Genomic DNA, 16,480 nt, shown 5'->3' on the forward strand with positions numbered 1-16,480 from the left:
CAGGGACCTAGTTTCTATTCGAGTACATAGGAGTTTTACATTGTCTGATTGTGAGATTACCAATGCATGCATGAGGTACACAGCTCAGGGAAACATCTCACCCATATTTTACCAGCGTGTGTTTAAACACACGCCGAGTACGCGGAAATTAAAAAAATAATTTCTAGCCACTCATGAGAGGCAACCATTTTCTAATTACTTTGACTCATTCTTTGAAACTTCTGAAGGCTCATTACATCTTGTATTACAGCCTACTATCCCCAGGTTGGCCACCATTGAAAAAAAATATTACCCCTGCATGTGTAAATTGAAAGGCAAACTGTTTAACCTTCATCTTCTTGAGAACACCAGATGCGAACATAAAAATTTTCCTGCCTTTTTACATTCGAATGTTGAGGAAACATGATGTTAGTAAAGTATTTCCCGTGAAGATAATTGAAACACTTCAATGAAAGCGCAAACTTTGTGTGTGTTTAAACACACGGTGGGATAAACCGCTACTCTTCCCTAAACCAATTATGGTATTGCCTTACATTGTTGAGCTGTCTGTAAACGTCTCAGATGAGTTATTCTTTGCTCACAATGTATTTCAAAATCATTGTAACTCGATGCCTGAGATAATTATGAGGTTGAAGAGCTAAAATATAATCCACGTACTTAGTTTGAGATTCTCGCTAAAATGTAACTCTTGCTCCTCATGGCTAGACACTATATATATAAAGGACCGACCCAAGGGTACCTGCCATTGCGTTTTGCAAGCTTGGCAGCTGTAGACCAAGTGTTCGTAAGTTCTGTGCTTCGTAGTTGCCCAACAAATTTCCTAAGTTTAAATTAGTTTAGCTCATGCATTTGTTGGCTGTGCATCACAGTGGATCCTGAGTACACCTTCGCAATGTCGACAAACAACAAAAAACGGTAAGAATTGCAAATATTTATTCACTTCCTCATTAAAATAGTTTTTAGGTGTCATTACGCCATCTCAAGCTGTGTTTAGAACTTTGAATCAAAATGTCCGATCTCTTTTAGGTCAGAACTCAACACAGAAGACATCTTATTTGAACTCTACAACTTGGATGACAATGATGAACGAGGGCGAGAAATTGATGGAGCAAACACTGTAGATGTGGTTATTATTCCAGCAAGAGATGGTGCCTGCTCTGTTGAAGATGATGCACCTGAAGAATGTGAGACTCCAGAGTGCATAAAGGATTTAGGCAAAGGTGTCCTAGCCCAATTAGGTGAGGTACGTCTTGACACTAATCACGGTAAAATTGATTTACCACTTTTTTCTGATGACTGATCCTCAATAAGCTCAAACAATAATGAGGTTGGATCTGATTTTGATATGTCTAATGAAAAGAATGGGCAAAATTGTCATAGCAAGAGAAGGAAAGTAGCTAAGAGTTCAATCAATGTTTGCTCGGCCACCAACACTCATAAAGAATTTAGCCATTTAGAGGCAGGTAGTTACCGTAAGAAAGATAGATCATGGAAAAAATCAACTCTGAAAATAAATAACATGCCACCTTCAGAGCCTGTTCGAATGCAGCCAAAACCAGAGTTTTTAGATAAAAGTCCTTTGGAAATGTTCAAGAGGGTTTGGGACGAAAATTTTGTGAATATGATATGTATAGAAACAAACAAGTATGCTGTTCAGAAAGGTTTATCAAATGCCGAATTTTCTGTGGACGATTTGTACAAATACCTTGGCTTGTTATTACTTTCTGGCTACTGTTGTGTTCCATTCAGACGTATGTATTGGGAAACCAAACGAGATACTTTCCATTCTCTAGTTGCTGGATCAATGAGCCGCAATAAATTTGATTTGATTCACAAATGCCTTCATTTTAATGATAACACCCAGATAGATAGCATTGATAGGATTTACAAAGTTAGACCTGTAGCAGATCACATGAATAAAAAATTTACCGAGATCATAGAATGCTTCGGTAGTGAGTTTTCTCTGGATGAGGGTATGGAGCCATACTTTGGGCGTCATTCAATGAAACAATTTATTAGAGGAAAGCCCATCCGTTTTGGTTACAAAATATGGTGTGTTACGACTTCAAAAGGATACCTTCTTAAATTTAGTGTTGACACAGGAAAAACAGACAGACCCAAAGGCATCTCTCTTGGTGCCCAAGTGACAGAATCCATGTGTGTAGATTTCCTTCCTCCTGGTTCAAAGCTATTTGTAGACAACTTTTTTACCTCACATTCATTGCTAAAAAAACTGAAAGAAAGTAATATAAACTGCATTGGAACAATAAGAAAAGACCGCAAAAAACTTGAAGGAGCCCCTGTAGTAGATGTGAGCAAGGAGGAACGTGGTGCATTCTCCGCAATCACTGATAAGAACAGTCCCATTTCACTCATTCGCTGGCATGATAATGCACAAGTTACTATTGCCACAAACATGGATTCAAAAACTGTATTCGGCCTTAGCTCCTGCACCCGTTGGAATTCAAAGTATAAAAAACATATGAAATTATGCCTGCCACAAATTGTGAAAATGTATAACCATGGCATTGGAGGTGTAGATTTATTTGATCAACAGCGCGCAGTGTACCGTGTGAAAATAAGGTCAAACAAGTGGTACTGGTCTTTATTTAGATTTTGTCTAAACAGCAGCATTGTTAATTTGTGGCATATTTTCCGAATAAACAATCGAAAAAGCAATCAAATTGATTTTTTGAGAGAGGTTGTTATTGGGCTACTGTCAAGTGATACTCAGCCTAAATTAGTAACACCAAGAACAATGAGACAAGCTATAACAGATGGTTATAATCACTAGATAAGTAAAATTTAGACCCATCGGCGGTGTGGTCACTGCGGTAAAAGCTCAAAGTTCATTTGTGAAAAGTGCAATGTGGGCGTGCACCCTGATTGTTGCTTCAAGGAGTACCATGTAAAATATCAGTCCAATTAGTGATATGCCACAAAAAAATTTTCGAAATATAAATGGAAAATTTTGTAACCAATACTACTGTAAAATATAGAAATGCATTGTTATGTGCCATGTGTAAGTTTTTATTGAGCATGAAAATGTATGACCTCAAATGATGATGCTTAAAAATAAATGGGCTCATATACTAAGTGTAAAAAACAATGTCTTGTTAGTTGTTTTTGAAATAAAATTGTGTAGAGAACTCACGTATTTTTTATTTTGAATTCTACCCTCACATTGATCGCCGGCAAGTCTGATCTGGGCTTTATCCCACCGTGTGTTTAAAGACACGGGCTCTCCCAGCAGAAGTATGACGTTCTGATTTTTTTAACTATTTTTCCCATAGCAAGTAGTACAAATAGAGCAGCATACCAAAAAATCAGATACCAAATAGGTAAAAATGTGTTCCGGGATAATATGGGTTAATAATACCTAAAAAATTACCTAAGTTCGGAAAGTTTCCTTCGTTTCAAAGGTTAATAATAATCCTTATTTAAGCCAAGAGCTAACTGCTAGCAAGGTATTCTGCTACCTGCTCGCAGCCTGCGTCGTATCAGCGCTGAAAGCCTCGCCCCAAGGTCACCTCAAGGTCAACGGCGACAGCTGGAACCAGAAATACTTCACACAAGCTTTTCCCAGCATTCCTACTTAGCCGTCGCGTTTTCACTTGCTTAAAATTTTTCACTTTTCGTGTAATCGCGAATAATAGATATCGTAATTTTAAAATCTAAGAGCGCAAAATGCGTACTCCAGGAGTAATAATTTTTCGATTTAGGCAATAAAAAATAATAGGAAACCACCCTATTACCCAGGGAGTCGCTGGATACCCGTAGGATACGCGGAAAAATTAGGTTGCTTGAGCAATGGAGGATGGATATCATTAAAAGCGACACGGTGAGAATCGTATTCGAATCCAAAGACATTTCCAGGTCTGACAGCAACGATAAATTAAGATTGATGTTTTGCGGAACGTTTAGGTATGGGAATTCGTTTTCACTACACATGATGAAAGACTTAAATAAATGCTTGGCGAAATTTCGTTTGATCATTTCCTTTTTTACTTTTACTTTTCCCTCATTAGACCCCATTTAGAATATGCTGCCAGTGTTTTGGACTATTATGAAAAAGGTTTAATAACAGAGATAGAACGCGTGCAAAGACGAGCTGCCAGGTACGTGAAAGGTCGGTACGATAGTCTTGTTAGTGTAACTGACCTTTTAGATAAACTCGGATGGGCATCTCTGTCTGACCGTAGATTGAAAAATAAACTAAACCTTTTAGATAAATTAAAGAGCAGTGTCTTAGCCACATCTTACGGACACCAAAATGCTACGGAGGATCAGATCATATAAATAAAATAAGAGAGATAGACTGTAGAACCAACAGATTCAGAATGTCTTTTTTCCACGATCAATAACAGCTTATAACGGCAGCGATAGAACTCATATAGTAGATTAAAGGACTTGTAGTGTAGCCTACTAGCTTATGTAAAACTTAATGTATGTTTCTTGTCTTTATTATTATTTCTAACGGCATATGGTAGCATAATATGTTAGTATTAGTGAAGTGTTTTGGAATGTGTAGTGTGCAAGTGGGAGTCCAATTGCATGCTGGTGATTGATCCCCCCTGCCAATCATCCTAGAGGTGGCTCGCAGGATATTATGTAGATGTTATGTGTAAGCGGCTGGTGTCCTAACACCCCCTGCCCCATACCTATTGAGGCGGCTTGCTGGGTAGTATTTAGATGTAGATACATATCCCATTCTGCATCACCCAAACAGACACTCATCCCGTCAAAACTATTAAATGCAAATGTTTTTTGCCTTTCCTGTGCAACCTTGAGTTTTTCCACTATCGTTGGTCCCTTATGATGGTTTTCTACGTGAAAACTACATACTCAATTAAAATAATTATATGAAATTATGCAGTCAATGCTTTTCATTCAAAAGAGTAGAAAAAATCCAATTCATAAACATGACTTACCGATAGTGAAAATTTGTTTCAATGAAGCCATTACTCGGGTTGGCTGAATTATATCCCGGAGTTTTTTTGTGTCGTTGATCTGATGTTTTTTTATCGGGTTGGTATGAATGGTGGATAGTTTGACTCCTCTTCCGTGGATGCAGGTTCAAATCTTTGTAGTGGTGGAGATTTTTCACTGAACAACCGATCCCTCGTTGAGCTATTTATGGAGGGCACTTGAAATACAGCACTCCATATGTCGGTTGGGACATTAAGTGGTAGTCATAAGCGTCTTTCTTCAAGAGCAGGCTAGCGTTCTGGATGTCCCCGCCTCCTTGCTTTTCAGTCCTTCCTTATGGATCAAATGGTTGAGGTCTCGGTGGCCTGTTCCAATCACTTACCTACACCTAAGGCTTTACTTTATTACCTTGGCGGACCAGAGCTTAGAGCCTAATGGCCAAAATCGCATATTTTTAATCGCATTTTTTCGCGATGTTCCACCACCTAAAAATTATTTTTTCAATACGCCAGCCAAAAGGTATTAAAAAACACCTCCAGAAAACGTTTTTTTATTTTTGGCCCTCTCAAACATTTTATAAAAGCATGCGTTAGAAATTTTCAAATCGACGCCATATCTTCTTGTCCCGCTCAAACTTATTGAAAACAATAGAAAATCTGCTCCATTAAATAAGGTTTCAAATGCCGCAAACCGCATTAAAAAATATGCCTTCTTGACCGAGATATTAAAAAAAGAGTGAAAATCGTATGTTTGATCTAGCCGGCCCTGGTGGGCCTCTAGCGGGCTGGAAATGTGGGAAGGTTTGTCCAATTTGATCCCAAATCGCATACCCCAAGTACGGGAAAAATCCCGGAGGGGGGACTTTTCACCCTCTTTATCCGACTATGCCCTTTCCACTTCTTGCATTTCAAGTGAAAGTTCTTACCAACGTGGAAACAACGATATTAAAAGGATGCCAATAAAAGAATTTCAAACCAGAAGCCAATCGCCTATTCTTTTATCGAACCAATTCTTACAATCATACAACTTCTCATTTTATTTCGAGAGAATTTAAAAAATTTGGGAAATATATGCCCCTTGCACCTTAAATTGTTAGGAAATAGTAAAATCTATACTGGTGGTCTAGTATAATAGTGGTGATGCTTTCTGAAAATGGCAACTTGCACCACCGTTGTGGATTGTCATTGGCATCCAAATATCATCATATAGATAGTTTAGATATCATTGGTCGTGAATATGGTTTCATATTGGCTAATACCTTTTAATGTTAATGATAATAGTATGTGTTTATACCCTTTAAGAAATTAAACGGCATGGTGATGGTTCCCTGAAAAAGTCAATTTGCACCAACGTGGTGGAACGGTGCACCACCCCACAAAGTTTTGTCCAGTGTGGAAGATAGAAAAGTGAATGTTATTTCCATACATCACGTACAAAAATGACATACTTTTAGAGACACATTGTGGATGATTTAAGATTTTTGCAATGAGACATGAATTTATTCATTCCCGATGCGTGATAATGGCGAAATCTTTTCGGTTTTTCCACCGGGTGAGTTGAACGTAGGCCAACGTTTTGATTGCTGCCTATGTCATCATTCTCCTCAGGGCTTCACAATCCGAAAATGGTGCCATTTTATGCTGCGGTCTGCTTCGCGCCAAACTTTGTCAGGTTCCTTCTGATTAGGATAACAAAGGAGGCAATCGAGATCCGAATGGAAACAAAAAAAACACTTCAAGCGTGACACAGGCTACACTTTAGGCGCCGCCTGGATCCCAGCGCTATGAAATATCGAGGTAGAAAGTTAGAAAATAAGCGCGTAACAGTCAGAAGGGAGAATCAGACAGACCGCTATATTACAAGGCACCATTTTCGGAGTGTCTTGCCCAGAACACGACGGAAGTGGCAGCCATATTGACGACGGCCTACAAGCAGCTCACCCGGGGGAAACCCGAGAATATTTCACCAGTATACTATGAAACGTTTACTGATACGTCATTTTGTCTCTCAAGCTCAGACTTGATCGTCATTGCGGACGAATATTGGCTTGGTTTGGAGGTGATCTAATTTTCAGGTAGCCATTAGCTTTTGCTATTTCCTAAAATATATCGAATGAAAAGCGAAAAAAATAAGTGGCTAACTATATAAAGATTTAGTAAATAAACATAGTATAGAAATTTCATTGGGTAAATTGTAATTATCTTTCTTTATATGACCGCGTTTTTCTATAAGTGTATAGAGATGGACGAACCCTCTCATTGCTGCGACTGTAAGCGAATGACCAACATTAAAAAATCATTTGATTTCAGGAAATTGTTTCTCATGAAATGATATCTTAAATATTTTTATATATAGACTACGTATAAGTTGCTCAAACCTACATGATTAATATTGTGTTTCATCGTTGAAAATCCATATTTCGTGTGCAGTGAATTTCTTAAATACATCAAGTACTTACGTATACGCGTATATAAATTTTCAAGCATTAAGTTTCATTTTTTGTTAATATTTACGCAAAAAATTAAATGAAGATGTAACTCAGAGGGATGACCCAATATTATTCGTATGCGTGCGTAAAAAGTAGTAATATTTGACCCATGAACATTTATAAGTAGTTCTTATTCATTTTCCATATTAAATGTTTCCCTCAGAGTGCATATTATTGTGTTAAATTATGAATAATTAAAAAGTGAATTCCTTCATTGAACGATTTGTGAAATTATTTCTTACGCTAATACCGTTGATAGTCAGTTTTTAATGACATGAATAATAGTGTATGCTTTTGTTTTGGAATTATTTATGAAAATATTTTTGTAATCAAGAGCACATTATGTTCTTATACACTGACAAATTTAGTTTATTAATATTCAATTACTAAAATGCATGGAATGGCCGATAAGGTAGATAAGGTTCTCGTTCTTCAAGTCGGAACTATGGCGCGTATAAATATATTCGTCCCGACCCGTTTATAGTTGCCTAACTCGCAAAATTAGCCGGAGATATATTTTCCCATTTTAATTTTAATTTGGGATATTCCTTCCCTACAATCCAATCCAGATGCAATGCGCATGTGCCCAATTACGACGGAATGTTCCTCTGTGAAATTTAACCCCCTCGAAAGATCAAGGTGATGACCTTAATGACCGAGTCGCAGAAGTTCTGTGCTTGGAGCAGTTATTCTTTCTCAGTATCGCGTTGAGGAAGGAGTAGCAGTTTTATTTGCACAGCCACCACCAACGATAAACCTTCGCCTCTTTAAAAATGCTTCGCACTTGTGGAGGAAAATCCCCACCGCGTCTGCTACTTATTTTGGGTAAGTGATTAAAATCTTGATTCAATAATTTTTTCACATAGATATGAATATTCTTTGAGATTGAAGGGATTGATTTAACTCATAATTACTGTGAAATACTTAAAAAAGCAGTTGAAACTATAGAATCGCGTTCAACCCCGCGGAACTTTTCAATCGTGGTGATATAAACGCAAACTTAAGTTATTTTCCGCACCTAATTCAGTAACGCACATACTTAGATGTGATATTATTTGTGACTACTTTGCCCCTGCACGCATTTTTAATTTGCCCTTCCTCCATATTTTGTCATTAGGTCATTTTAGTTTACCGTATGATCTATGAGTAACGGCATTTATTGACTTTTCAGGTACCTGCATTACATTCTCTGTTGCTGTATTTTGCAGTCAAATTTCAGGGTATGAACCGAGCAGTGATTTCATGCATTGCGCCGAACTATCAGAGGTGAGGAATACAACCTTTTCCCATCCTATGCGAACGAATGGACAAAGTATTATTTCTGTGTACTCATACTTCCTTCTTCTGTGTAATAGCGTTCTAATACGTGATAATCTTTAGAAATTGCTCTTTTTTATTCACAGGATCAATGATAGTGGCTTAAATTATAATTAATCATCATTGTAAAATAATTATTCACGAAACCTATAATATAATGATTATTATTTGGGTCAAAAATATGAACGCATCAATAATAATTATTAATTCTAGTTTCATTCGAACTGTGCACAATTAGAGCTATTGCCTCCTTATATTCATTTGTTGGTTTGAGCAACAACTTTTTCAAAGGCTCGAGCAGCTGGTTTATGGGATTTCAGCAAATTAATTAAGCTGAGGGAACTTTTGTGTGGCGAATCTTTCAACAGCCATTACGATTTTATGTAAGAATTAGTTCTGTGTTGCACGCGGAAAGGTAATTCAACACACGAAATGGGGGAAGTTAATATTTATTTTATACCGAAAGAGTACCAATGCATGCATAGCACTGCCGCAGCTCACCAAAGGAAAGATACACACTCACAAGATAGCTGAAAGAGACAAGAATATGGGTTTCGGGGCGTACTTAGCCCAAGTGAAACTAGCCATTATGGCCGATACACTGCTTCATTAATTCAAACTGCACCTTAAGCGCAAAAATACAAATAAATGCATAGTGTAAGAGAGAAAGGGATAGAAACATATGGTTGAAAAGGGACGTAGATAGTGGTGCTGTGGTAGATGACAAATGCCATTAATCAGAGGAAAATATGCGCAAACCGAAACGAATAAATGTCCCCGAAACGCATGTTCCTGTCCCTTTCAGCTATCGTGTGAGTGTGTATCTTTCCTTTCACTCTTGTTTCCTTGTCCATTTCTTCTGTTGGTGAGTGGTGAGCAGCTCCAGTGCCATCGATTGGTTACTCTTGTGGGCCAAAGCAGAGAGAGTTTTCTTTTTCTCTTCCCGCCGAAATCACTTTAAATCCTAGCTTCCTGGCAGCGCAAATGGTACAGCACCCGGTATACAATCGGAAGTTTCTGGGTTCGTGTCTCAGTTAGGCTGCATTTTTACCCTCTGATTTTCTTGCCTTTTCCACCTACTACAGCACCGTTGTCCTCGTCCGTTTTGCATTATATGTTCCTATCCCTTTCTTTCCTTCTCTATGAATTTATTAGTAAAGTTTTACATCCATTCGCAGACACTCCGTTTTGGAAAAAATACATTCCCCCGCACTGTGCCGAAAGTCTTCGATTAATTTCAGCCCTTGATTCGCTTTCCGACCACAAAAAGAGGGTCACTGAACTTTGCCCTTCTCCGTTTCATTAGATAGCGGAGCAGCCATGATTAACAGCACGACAGTGATAGCGAACGAAAAGCAGGGAAAACCTTGTAACTCCGCATAAATATATAAAGTTGGTACGACAGTAGTGTAGCCAGGAATTTCGTTCACGGGAGGCGGTGCGAAACCAGAGGGGGAAATTTTATAAAAAACAGGGTTACTAAATAGAGGGTTTTAAACTAATTTCAACATTCGTCGTAATAAAAAAAACGTCATTTTTCAAAGAAATCTTTCGTAAATTCATGATTTTTCAACATTTTGTTTTCTTTTATGAAGCAAAGCAATTGTTTTTCTATATTTCGGGTGGGAGGGGGGGGGTTGGACCCCCCGACCCTCCCCTAGGACACTAACGTATGACCTAGGTTTCGACGTGGCACGTCATCGTCAGGTGTAGATGAACAGAAAGCAGAGAATAAACAGTCTCACACAAAATTATTTCAAATAATCTCAAAAATACAACTGTCTGAGGAGAAGGTCAAGGGGTGGGATTCCTAGGTTTGACCATAGAGGTGGGGAATGGGTAATTATATCAAATGATAGCGAAACTAACCTAGAGGCTTTAAACTTGCAAAAACATAACAACAAAAAAACAAATCATGCGTCATCAACCTAAAACGACAGTATTACCAAAATAACCAAGATATAAATAAATTGCGGATAGTAATTTACTTACCCTCGCATTTATGTAAACAGAATTAAATAGATCTCCTTGTCTCCAGTGAGTTTGGAGAGGACGATAAAAGAAGGTCCTAACATTTCTAATTCAGGAATGATTTAGATCTTTGATCTCCATTTGATACTTTTTAAATGTTAGCATATATAATATATGATACCTTGCTATCACCCTCTAGGGTGTTTGGCACCACCTTGCAGCATACAAATAAAACTGTGGTCCCAGCATTCGCACCATATCATCATCATCATTAGTCAACAATCCTATGATTGGTTTGACGCAGCTCTCCATTTCTCTCTCCTATCCGCTAATCTCTTCATAGCTACATATTTATTCTCTTTTACATCCTTTATAACCTGTCCTATATAACTCATTCGGGTCCGTCCATTGCCCTTCTGCCCTTCCACTTGTCCTTCAACGATTGTCTTCATCAGACCATCGTGCCTCAAAATGTGGCCAACTAAGTTGTCCCTTCTTCTGCTTAATGTTTTTAGGAGGCTTCTCTTTTCTCCTACTCTCCTTAGCACTTCATGGTTACTCACATGGTCAATCCATTTTATCTTCATCATTCTTCGGTAGCACCACGTTTCGAATGCTTCCACTCTTGACTTCTCTGCTGCTGTCAACGTCCAAGCCTCGCTTCCATAGAGAAACATACTCCATATGTATCATCTGATTAATTGTTTCCTTACTTCTATGCTGGTATTTTCAGCTGTAAGAAGATTCTTCTTTTTGTAGATAGCCCTCTTCGCCTGCGCTATTCTACAGTGTATTTCTTTCTTACTCCGTCCATCGCTGGTAATTCGGCTTCCCAGGTAAGAGAACTCGTTCACCTCTTCAAGCTTATGCTTTCCTAGGTTGATGTTTGTTTTAACCTCCTCTCTTTTACTGCAAACTAACATCTTACATCTGACAAATATTTCTCGGGTTTGCATCCAGGTTAAAGCTTTAACCTGGATGCAAACCCGAGAAATATTTGTCAGAAGTATTCACCAGGAAAAACTTAAATCGTTTATAATATCTTACATAGTTATAAATATATTTCATCAAAAATATTCTTATAATTATTTAAAAATGAAACGAAAGATTTTGTGGTGTGAACTACATCGTAGCATGCAGTGCTCCATATAAATCAACAGAATGACAAAAATAGACTAATATTAACAGGTAAAATCTGCCCACGGTTAGTAATTATATAGAAATGAGTCAATTCAAGGTTAAAATAAAATATGGGCTTAGTTTTTGTCTTATAAATTGGCTATTTTGTTAAGTATTTACTCCCTTTATTTAATTTGTCTTATTTGATCTCGTCGAAAATAATTCGAAGGTTATATAAAGCTATATATTTTCATTATTTTAGGAGCAAGAGTACGCTCTCAAGCATTGTCTTCTCGCGCTTCGCGCTCCCGAAGAAATGAATAAGACACGAAGCATTTACGACAACCCGCGATGTCTCCTCTGCAAGCACACGTGCAGGTGAGGATGTGGTTTTGTAATTCCACCGCAAATTACATTGGGGAACAATTTTTAACTCATTTTCTGTTCACTTCAATTCTTGAGCTGCTTTAAGGTGAAATAGGTAAGCTGATTTCAAAACTGTAGTTAGTTTTAGTGAAGAGTTCTCGGGATCGCCACCGGTTCAGGAACTCCATAGCTGTCGACGTTTCGATGTCCGACTCGGTCATCGTCCTCAGGGCAGTGAGTTTATTTGTGAGTGATTTAGATTCTGTCCATGAAATTATTTGTGAAATATGTTCTTTCTTCCACTAAATCATCCTTTACTGCATCTTCTTTCCACCAACTTTATCACAAATGACTTTTTTATACTCACAACTAATTTTCTGTTGAACTCGATTTTTTATCTGTTTAATGTTAAAATGGCTATGCTGATTACAAAACGGTGTTTAGTTATCTACCACCACGTGAATTTTTTTCACTATTACTACTGTGACAATGGTTGCTCTCGGCTCGAGCCCCGATCACAGAAGGGATCATTGCTCTCCAATAGGGTGGTTTTTTTATTATTTTTTATTTCCTAAATCGAAAGGTTATTACCCCTGAAGTAAGCATTTCACGTTTTTAGATTTTTAAATGACGATTTTTTTCGCGATTAAATTAAAAGTGAAAATTTTCAAGCAAGCGAAAACGCGACGGCTAAGTATGAATGCTGGGAAAAGCCCGTCTGACGTCATTCTGGTTCCCGCTGCCGCGAAGTGAGGTGATATTGGGGCTATAACATGTGCGCCGCTACGATGCAGGCTGCTAGCAGGTAGCGCTTGGCTTAAATAAGTATCATCAATACCTTATCAAACGAAGAAAGCTTTCCGACCATAGGCAGTTTTAATAGGTGATTATTAAGAGATGTTTCCCTGAGCTATGTGCCTCATGCATGCATTGGTAATCTCAAACGATGTAAAACTCCTATCTAATCGTATAGAAACTAGGTCCCTGTGACGTCACGTGGAGTGGCATCGCATGGGCGCCAATCTGGCCTTTTTCAAATGCAGTTAAAATTGGCCATTGCCATTCGTCGAAACTGGGAATTGTAAAACCAAATAATTGTATATTATGAATACACTAATGGTGGGTAACGAATCGCAATCAATGCCTTTCGTTTTCTTTGATGAAGGAAACTACCCTATTGGCTGAAATAAGCCTTATCAGACTGGTGCCAGGTATTTGACACCGTACGAGACCAGCGACAGGTGCATAGTAGTATATTTATGCAGGATATACTACAGTTAGTGATTCGTGAAAATCGCATTTGCGATATTGATGCGATACACGTGTATAAATGCGACATAGGCGCAATGACTGGACTTTTATGATATTTAAAGAGCAATGTGGCTTCACAATGGAAAAATTCGTAAATTTAGTGCCGAGCCCCCCCTCGCTGCGCCACTTGAGCCTTACTGCTTCATATACGGTTAAATGTATTTTCATCGACAGCTACTAGAGAGGTTGAGAGAGAACCCGGGTAGCTTCTGCGATGTTTAGCAAATATTTCTTGCCATCTGCCTAGAAAAAAGTGTTTAATAGTGCTGCACTCCACATAATCAGGACACCAGTTAGCATTGTGGGGAAATGATATTCAGGCTACTAATATCATTTTTGATTATTCACTTCATATCTTATTCCTTAATTTATTATTACTATGTTCCATAATTATTCAAACTATTCCATATTTTTTCAAATAACTGTGTTTCATCACACTGTCGTCAACCTCTAGTGATACATTATGAAAGCAAAGAAAAAATAGATGCCACAAAATGCTATAAACCGTACTTGAAAGTGCTATAAAACTAAAATGAAAGTGCTATTTTTACGTATCTCTAACTATAGCAATGTAGATACAGGCACGGAGCCCGAAATTTGCTTCGTAAGGGAGTTTTGGTGCTGCACGGGTTGCATGCACGGATATTTTTTGTCATTTCATGCGCATCTGTTCCTTCGGATAAATTAAATTAGTTTGTATGGACAGTATATTACGTAAGATTTCCCTTTAAATATCTTCATTTGCAAATTTTTTATGACATATGTGACATAAATAGGGTCTCCTGTAGCTTAAAAATTTGAAGTGATAGATAAAAACTGAGGTAATTTCCTTGTTCAGAGGCCAAAAGTGGATGATGGCAAAGAAGATGGCAGTGGGATGATGGGGCTGGACGTAGCTGAAAAGAAGCCATGGAGTATTCCACTGCTGAGGCCCTTTCACCTCTTACTTTATAAATTACATGAGAGATAATAAAATAAATCATTACCGTGAGATGTGTAAATATGTTAAGTGAATAAATTTTGTTTACAGAATGGTTTAATTTTATGTTTGCTAACAATTCAAAAGTACCAAGTTGAAAATTTTAAAGTTTAATTTTGCGGTAAGTAAATTTAATTTATTTTAAAGTTCTTCACAGACCCGGAACTAAGGGCAGTGGGGTCACGCGCCCCGGGCGGCAGATTTCAGGGGGCGGCAAAATTTGAATATTTAAAAAAATATTAATTAAAAAAAATTGAATTATTAAACAATAATAATAATTATAAAACTTCTTAATTGCAAACATACGCTGTGTAAGTACAACTACTACATCTAAAAAAAACTTTTGGATTTATGCAGCGAGTGTATGGGATCCAGTGCAGAAAGACTTAATCCGCGAACTGAATAAGATACAAAGGAAGGCTGCGCGTTTCGTCAAAAACCGCTACGGGCGTACAAACAGTGTTACCCAGATGTTAAGCGAATTAGGCTGGGAGCCGTTGGAGACTCGGAGGCTGCGCGCTAGGCTTAGATTGCTTGAACAATTAAGAATGGATATCTTTAAGAGCGACACAGAGAACATAATATTAGAGCGCCACTATATTTCCAGGTCCGACAGAAGCGATAAATTAAGAGAGATTTTTTGCCGAACGGATAGATGTGGGAATTCGTTTTTCCCCCGAACAATAAAGGACTTTAATAAACGCTTGTCCCAACCTCGTTAGAGAACTTCTTTTTTTTTTTAATAGCTGTAAACGGCTGGTGTCCTAACACCCCTTGCCACACGCCTTTTAGGCGGCTTGCGGGGTATTATGTAGATGTAGATATGTTAGTGGTGGGGTAGGGTGAGGGAAAGAGCGAGGGGGGGCAGAAACTGAACTTTTGCCCCCCTAAGTTTTTCCTGGATATACACAATTACTTATGCCACTTATATTTGTATAAGAGCATGACCCGGGTTTCAATGAATTATCATCATCATCAGGCGCTAATTAATCAGGAAAAACTTATAATGGAATACCACAAAGTAAACAAAGAGTTAGTGAATTTCCTTTTGCCTCCCAGACAAAACTCCTATTTTCAGCCCTGCCTCTTCATCTTGAGGCCCTAACCTGAAGGACAGCACGGCAATAGGAAAATCCGGCCTTGTATATGAGGTCGGTACACTCGAATTTGTGCTGGTAAATTAAGAAATTTTCCCAATAAACTGATTAACGCAACATGCTCTTGGACGCAATTTTATTTCCTCCTCGTTATTCTAAGGTCAACCCCATTGCGATGGGAGTTTGGGTACCCCAATTTAGTATAATCTGGTCGAAGATCTGTAATATCCACCGCTCAAAGAAAAGGAAGGGAAGTCATTAAATATTTTACTCGTATGTCGATTGTAACAGTTGCTACGCAGGAAACACATCGCAGTATTTAAAGAACAGGGTTGCTCAGCAAAAATCATCCATGAAGAATAGAATTACACTACATGCCCTGGCAAAGTACAGTGTGGACAATAGCCATAAGTAACTTCGACTTTCACAATGTAGAAATGTCAGATTATGAAAATAACTAAAAAGAAAAGATTATTTAAAGAAGCGATTCATTTGATAAAAAAAAACAAGAATAGCTGCAGTAAAAGATCAGAAGTTCAAATTTATTTCTATTAACTAAATCCGAATTGGTGGTAACTGTGATATTTTACTTGCTTAGTTACAATCGGAAAAGTAAGTGCCAAGAATACTTTATTATCATACACTATTTTCAATTGATATAATTTTAATAACATTATTTATTATTTTTAAACAACTGTATACATATCATAACCCTTAGCTACACGCGCCCGCGAGGATAGCGCCAGGGTACGCTTGCGGCATTTTTGCCGCACTTTAATATGTTTGGTTTTCCTAAATATATTTTACTATTTTAGTATAAATTCGAGAATCCAGACAAGTAATGCGCCTACTATTGGCCGAATTCGGAAGCAGAGCTGCGAGGATACCAAGTAATTCCCTAAG

General features: G+C 37.9%; 2 protein-coding genes across 7 annotated transcripts in view; both read left to right on the forward strand.

Annotated features, from left to right (window-relative positions):
- LOC124154390 overlaps positions 1-16,480 on the forward strand; it is a 102,753-nt gene that overhangs the window by 44,898 nt on the left and 41,375 nt on the right. The window lies entirely within an intron of this gene.
- The window catches only part of LOC124154393, a 48,198-nt gene that overhangs the window by 13,902 nt on the left and 17,816 nt on the right, over positions 1-16,480 (forward strand). Inside the window, exons 2-4 of one of the 6 annotated variants that reach the window (XR_006863888.1) lie at positions 7,987-8,242; positions 8,589-8,683; positions 12,087-12,202. The exons of 3 other annotated variants lie outside the window; for them this stretch is intronic. Coding sequence is in view for 1 of the 3 variants with exons in the window: in XM_046528089.1 (XP_046384045.1) it covers positions 8,191-8,242; positions 8,589-8,683; positions 12,087-12,202 (263 nt within the window). In the remaining 2 variants the exon portion in view is untranslated. Of the gene's footprint in view, positions 1-7,986; positions 8,243-8,588; positions 8,684-12,086; positions 12,203-16,480 lie in introns of those variants that run through there. 2 more of the 6 variants (XR_006863889.1, XM_046528089.1) reach the window with 2 other exon arrangements.

The sequence above is a fragment of the Ischnura elegans genome, chromosome 2 (genome assembly GCF_921293095.1).
Source record: "Ischnura elegans chromosome 2, ioIscEleg1.1, whole genome shotgun sequence".
NCBI classification, from domain to species: Eukaryota; Metazoa; Arthropoda; class Insecta; order Odonata; family Coenagrionidae; genus Ischnura; species Ischnura elegans.